Raw genomic sequence first — 5,985 nt, forward strand, 5'->3', positions numbered from 1 at the left:
CGGGCGGTTTGGGGGCACCCAGAGGGGATGGGGGGCAGCCTGACCAGTGCCGGGATGGGGGTGCCCGTTGGTGTCCGTCCGTCCATGTACGTCCGTCCCCAGCCATGTCCCTCATTCCGTCTGTTCCCATCTGTGTCTGTCCGTCCCGCTGGCTCCATTGATCCCCTTCTGTCTGTCTGTCCCCATCGTGCCCAGCCCTGTCCGTTTGTCCATCCTCTTCTGTCCCTCTGTCCCCTTTTGTCCCTCTGACCCCATCTGTGCCTGTGCATCCCTTGTCTGTCCATCCCCATCCATCCGTCCGTCCCCGTCCGTCTGTCCTGGTTGGCGGGTGTCAGCGGTGCAGTGTCCCCACCGCAGGTTCGGGCGGGGGCTGCAGGGGGGGTCCCAGGCCCGGCTCAGCCCCCGCAGCTGGGACCCTCCGGCCGCCCCGTTCTGGACCATGGCGACGCCGCAGCGCTTCGGCCGCCGCCGCTGAGCGTCCATCCATCCTTCTGTCTGTTCCTGGAGCTGTCCGTCTGGAAAGCCGTCCGTGAGTCCGTCCCTGAGTCCGTCTGTCCGTGGGTTCATCCGTCACCCAATAAACTGCTGCCACTCACCCCTGAACACTTGCTCTGGTTTTGCCCCTGGAGGACTCGGGGGGAGACCTCCCCCCTTTCTCCCCCCCCCCCCCCAAATGTCCCCCAGCCCCCCCAAAAAGACACCAACGCGGGGAGTTTACAAACCCCCCCAGCTTTATTCCCGGGGGCTCGCCTGGGGACCCTCCTTGCTCCCGGGGGGTCCAGGACGGAGGGTGCCCCCGGGCCCTGAGGGCTCCGTCTGGGGGGCCACATGTCTGTCCGTCTGTCTGTCAGCAGGTCCAGGTGCCCACAGGGTGTGTCAGTGGGGCTGGGTGTCTGTCTGGGTGTCCGTGGGTGGGTCTGGGTGCCCACCAGTGGGTCCAGGCATCCATCCCGAGGTCCGTGTGTTGGTCAGTGAGTCCAGGGGTCCATCTGTGGGTCTGTCGGAGTGTCTGTGGGTCCGTCCGGGTGTCAGTGGGTAGGTGGAGTGGGGGGGGCTCACTTGCCCCCCGCCATGATGCGGAGGTACTGGAGGGCGTTGCGGGCGGCCTGGGAGCGGGCACCGTCGCGGGAGGGGGCCGCGCCGTGGCACACCGTGGCCGGCTGCGTCGACAGCTCCACCAGGCACTGGTGCAGCCCGCTGAGGCTCAACGCATCTGGGGGACGGACAGACGGACATGGGGACGGGCCACCATCACCCTAACCCCCCACCCCACCCCCGCAAACCACCCACAACACCCCCCCACAAGCCCAGGCGGAGGCACCCATGGGTCTTGGTGGGGTGCCCAGAGAGGAGGGGATGCTCACCGATGTCAAGGTAGCTGATGGCGAAGCTCTGCTCCTCGGAGAGCTCCTGCAGGAGGGCGCAGGCCCCCGCACCCATGGGTGCCAGTGGGTGACTCCGCAGCTGCACAATCTTCTCACCCGCCGAATTCCGTAGGGAGTCCCAGGTGCAGCCGGGCGCTCGGCCCCGCAGACCCTCCAGCCTGGGGCCTGCCTGTGGGGACAGGGCGCTCGGGGACCATCCCGACCCCCCATTGGGGCTTGGGGACCTTCTGGACCCCTGCACGGGGATGTGGGGGCTCAGGGACCACCCAGAGTCCCATGCAGGGACACGGGGGCTCAGGGACCCTCTGGACCCCCACGTGGGGACATGGGGGCTTGGGAATTACAGGGACCCCAACACAGGGACACCCGTGGGGGTTCGGGGACCACCAGGACCCCCGTGCAGGGACACCCTTGAGGTACAGGGGCTCAGGAACCATAGGGACCCTATGTGGGGACACAGTGGCTCAGACACCGCCAGGACCCCCAGACATGGGGACCCCTTTGGGGACAAGGGGGCTCAGGGACCCCCAATGTAGGGCCATGCCAGTAATGTGGGGGCTGTTGGGACCCCCACGCAGTGTCCCTTCGGGAGACATGGGGACCTAGGAACTGCAGGACCTCCCCCCCTATTCAAGCACCTTCCATGGGGATCAAGCCCACCCAGCCAGGGACCCCAAATCCAGAGGGCCCCCCCCCCAGGTCACCCTTGAGTGTCCCCCTGCCCTACTGCCCCCCCAACTTTAATCATTGGGGGTCCATAAGCCCTGAAATAGGGGGTACAGAGGTGCCCATGTCCCCTGTTAACCTCCCAGGGTGATCTTGGGGTGCCTGTGTCCCCCGTTGGCCCCCCCGGGGTGGTCTCGGGGTGCCCGTGTCCCCCATTAACCCCTCACTGGCCAGTACCATGGAGAACTGGTCCTCCTCCACTTCGGCCTCGCTGCCCTCCCGTGGCTCCATGGGGACGTTGTGGATCCGCACCAGCATCTTGGCAGCCGCGTTGCGCTTCGCCAGCTTCTTGGAGGTGCCGCTGCCTGCGGGGAGGGGACAAGGGACACCGAGGTGAGCCTGGCACCCTGTCGTGTCCCCCGACACGTACCCAGGGTTGGGGGGGTGGAGGGGGGTTGCCCCGGCCCTGTACCGATCTCCACGAAGCGCTCCACGCGGCAGGTCATCGTGAACTCCTTGCGATGCGCCGGCCCCGACTCCTGTGTCACCGTGTACTCGGGCAGGCGCCAGCCCTTCTGCACCACCAGCTCCTGGCGGGGGGGGGATGACACACAAATGGGGGGGTCTGGGGAGGGCAGGGCCACAGACCCCCCCCCTGAAATGGGGAGAGCTGCCTCCAGAAAGGAGCTGCCATCCCCAAAACAGGTGGGCCCAGCCCCAAAATGGGTCCACTGCCTCCAAAATGGGAATAACCGTCCCCAAAATGGGGATAATAGTCCCTAAAATGGGTCCACTGTCCCCAAAATGGGGATAACTGTCCCCAAAATGGGGATAACTGTCCCCAAAATGGGGATAACCGTCCCCAAAATGCATCCACTGTCCCCAAAACAGGGATAACTAGTCCCAAAATGGGGATAAACATCCCCAAAATGGGGAGAACTGACCCCAAAACAAGGAGAACTGTCCCCAGAATAGGTCCACCATCCCCAAAACAGGGATAACCGTCCCCAAAAGGGGCAAGAGCACCCCCCAGCTGGGGAGAGGAAACCCCCAAACATCACCGCCACCCCTAAAATGGGTAAGGTCACCCCCAAAGGGGCATGGCCCCCCCGGATAGGGATGGCCATCCCCAAAACAGGCTCGTCAGCCCCAAAACGGGGACAGCCACCAAGTCGGGGCGGCAGGGGCACATCTCCTCTTGTCACAGCCCGTGGTGTCACCCACCTGCAGAGCCCCCACGGGGTTACACTCCGACTGGGGGGGGGACACGGGCGTCTTCATCTCCAGGGGGGTGCCCCTGCGTAGGGCAGACGGGCACGGCATGAGGGGGGCACGACGTGGGGACAGCTCTGAGCTCCCCCATGCCAGGACCCCCAGGTTGGGGAGGCAAGGAGGTGTAACGGGGTGCCGGGAGCTGAGCTTTTGGGGGGGCACTGTGCTCCCCCTGCCCAGGCCCGGCACCTGGGTGCCCCCCACCCCATTACCTGGGCGAGGGTGGGGGCGCGGCGGGTGCTGGGGGGGTGGCCACGGGGCCGAGCTCAACCGGGGGCTCTGGGGGGAAAGGAGAGCTTGGGGATAAAAGGTGAGACGTTAACGCCCGAGCTGGCCCCCCCAAACCTCTCTCCCTGCCGATGCCCCAGGTACCCCCAGACCCTCGGGTGCCCCAAATCCTGCCAGGCACCCCCAATTCCCTTGGGACCCCAGATCCCCTGGTATTCCTAGCCCCCACCCAGGCATCCCCAAGTCTCTTGGCTCCCCTAAGACACCCCTAATCCCCCACCACCTCAACCCCCACCCCGGCCCCCCCAGATTCAACTGAGCTGCCCAAACCCCCCAAATCCCCTGGGATGCACAAGTCCTCCAGCACCCCCAATCACCCTGGGTACCCCCAAACTCCCCTAGATACCCTCAAGCCCCTGCAGGCCCCCCACAAACGCACCAGGCCTGGGTGCCCAGCACCCCTGGGGTACTCCCAACCCCCTGGGTACCCCCAGACCACCTGCGCACCCCCCACCCATCACCCCAAAGTTCCCCTAGCACCTCCTGGACACACTCAACACCCTCCCCTGTGCACCCAGCACACACCAGACCACCCCCCGCTCCCTCCAACCCCATCCTGCGCTGCACCCTGACCCCCACCCTGATCCTCCAGCACCCTGGGGATCCCGTCCCCCCCTCACCTGGGCTCCTCGGGGGCAGTGGGCTCCAGCATGTCCCCCCCTTTGAGCAGCTTCAGGGCCACCTCGGCCGCTTTGTGCTTCGCCGCCTTCTTGCTGGGCCCCTGCCCTGGGGGAGACACCGGCTGAGCGAGGGTTGGGGGGGATGCCTGGGGCCCCCCCAGACCCCTCGCAGACCACGGGCTGTGCTTACGGCTGCCACAGCCCAGGGGTCAGGGCCCTGGGGGATCCCTCTGCCATAACCCCGGCAGCAGGGTGCCAGGAGGTCCCCGAGTGTCCCAGGCATTGGGGTCCTGGGTGATCCCTCACCAGGACCCACTTTTTGAGGCCCCAGGGGATCCCCAGGTATCGAGGTCCCAAGCGATCCCCCACCAGGACCCACTTATAGGGGTCCCAGGGAACCCCTGAGTGTCCCAAGCATGGGGGTCCGAGGTGATACCCCACCAGACCCTGCTTTTTACAGATCCCAGAGGATCCCCCACCAGGACCCACTTTTTTAGGGATCCCCCAGCACATCCCCACCATCCTGGGGACAATCCCCGTATCCTCACTGTCCGCCCTCTTCCACGTCCCAGGCAAGCAAGATCCACCCCAGGTCACCCTCTCTGGGCTGTCCCCCCACCTCACCCCCTGCCGGCGTGGGGGTGAGGGAGGTGAGGCAGGGGGACACCCTGGAAGCAGAGGGTGTCAGGGACCCACCGGTGCAGCTGATGTCCCCAACGGTGACACGGAAGGTGAAGTTGGGCTGATGGGCTTGTCCCTCGGCCTTCAGGAGGTCGTAGCCGGGGGTCTTGCCTATGCGAGTGCCATATTCCTGCAGCAGGCTGATGGGCGTCTTCCCGGGGTTGGCGGCCAGCATCTGCTCCAGGCTGGGGACAGGGCTGTCACCAGCCCAAGCAGGGGTCAGAAGGGACCGGTGGGGGTACGGACTGGGGGGGAGCGGGGTGGTGGGAGAGACTGGCACGGCCCACGTGGCGTGGGGACGTGGGTGGCACTGCCAGGCAGCACAGGGACACGGGGACAGGGGTGGCACTGCCATGTAGCGTGGGGGGGTGGGGATGGGGGTGGCATCGCCACATGGCATTGGGATAGGGGGACAGGGGTGGCACTACCACATGGGATGGGGACATGGGGACAGAGCTGTCACCAGCCTGAGCAGGGGGCAGAGGGGACCGGCGAGGGGGGTAAAATGGGAGAGGATGGCATTGACGTGGAGAGTGGGGATGGGGGGACAGGGGTGTCACCGGCGTGTGGGCGTGTGGGAAAAGGGGTGGCATCACCACACGGTGTGGGGACACAGGGACAGAGGTGGCACTGGTGTGTGGAGACATGGGGACAGGGGTGGCATCGCCACTTGGCACAGGGACACGGGGACAGGGCTGGCACCGACAAGCAGCGCAGGGACACGAGGACGAGGGACGAAGCCTCCACGCAGGGTGGGCTGGCATTCACCACGTGGCACGGGGGACACGGGGACAGGGATGGAGCCCCCGGGTAGCGTGGGGGACAAGGGGAAGAGGGGGCTGGTGCCGGCCACACGCCGTGGGGACACGGGGACAGGGACGGAGCCACCACACGCCGTGGCGACACGGGTGACACCGCCACAGAGCACGGGGACAGGCCTGTAGCCCCACACACACACACACACGCAGCGTAGACCCCGGTCCCGCAGACCCCGGTAACCGAGGGACAACCCCAGGGGCCTACCGGTAGGCCTCAACCTCCCTCTCTCCGTCAGGAGAAGGATAATCCCGGTT

The 5,985-nt window shown here is 66.3% G+C and overlaps 1 protein-coding gene across 1 annotated transcript; it reads right to left on the reverse strand.

Annotated features, from left to right (window-relative positions):
• Positions 1-768: 768 nt before the first annotated feature.
• Positions 769-5,106, reverse strand: TARBP2 (TAR (HIV-1) RNA binding protein 2). Its single transcript, XM_010565075.1, is given in 7 exon segments — positions 769-1,213; positions 1,365-1,554; positions 2,289-2,416; positions 2,524-2,641; positions 3,276-3,332; positions 4,162-4,337; positions 4,928-5,106. Coding segments are annotated over 7 exon segments (987 nt in total). The 5' UTR covers positions 5,088-5,106; the 3' UTR covers positions 769-1,055.
• Between the last annotated feature and the right edge of the window lie 879 nt (positions 5,107-5,985).

Source organism: Haliaeetus leucocephalus, unplaced genomic scaffold (assembly GCF_000737465.1).
Source record: "Haliaeetus leucocephalus isolate CR32 unplaced genomic scaffold, Haliaeetus_leucocephalus-4.0 Scaffold186, whole genome shotgun sequence".
Taxonomy (NCBI): Eukaryota; Metazoa; Chordata; class Aves; order Accipitriformes; family Accipitridae; genus Haliaeetus; species Haliaeetus leucocephalus.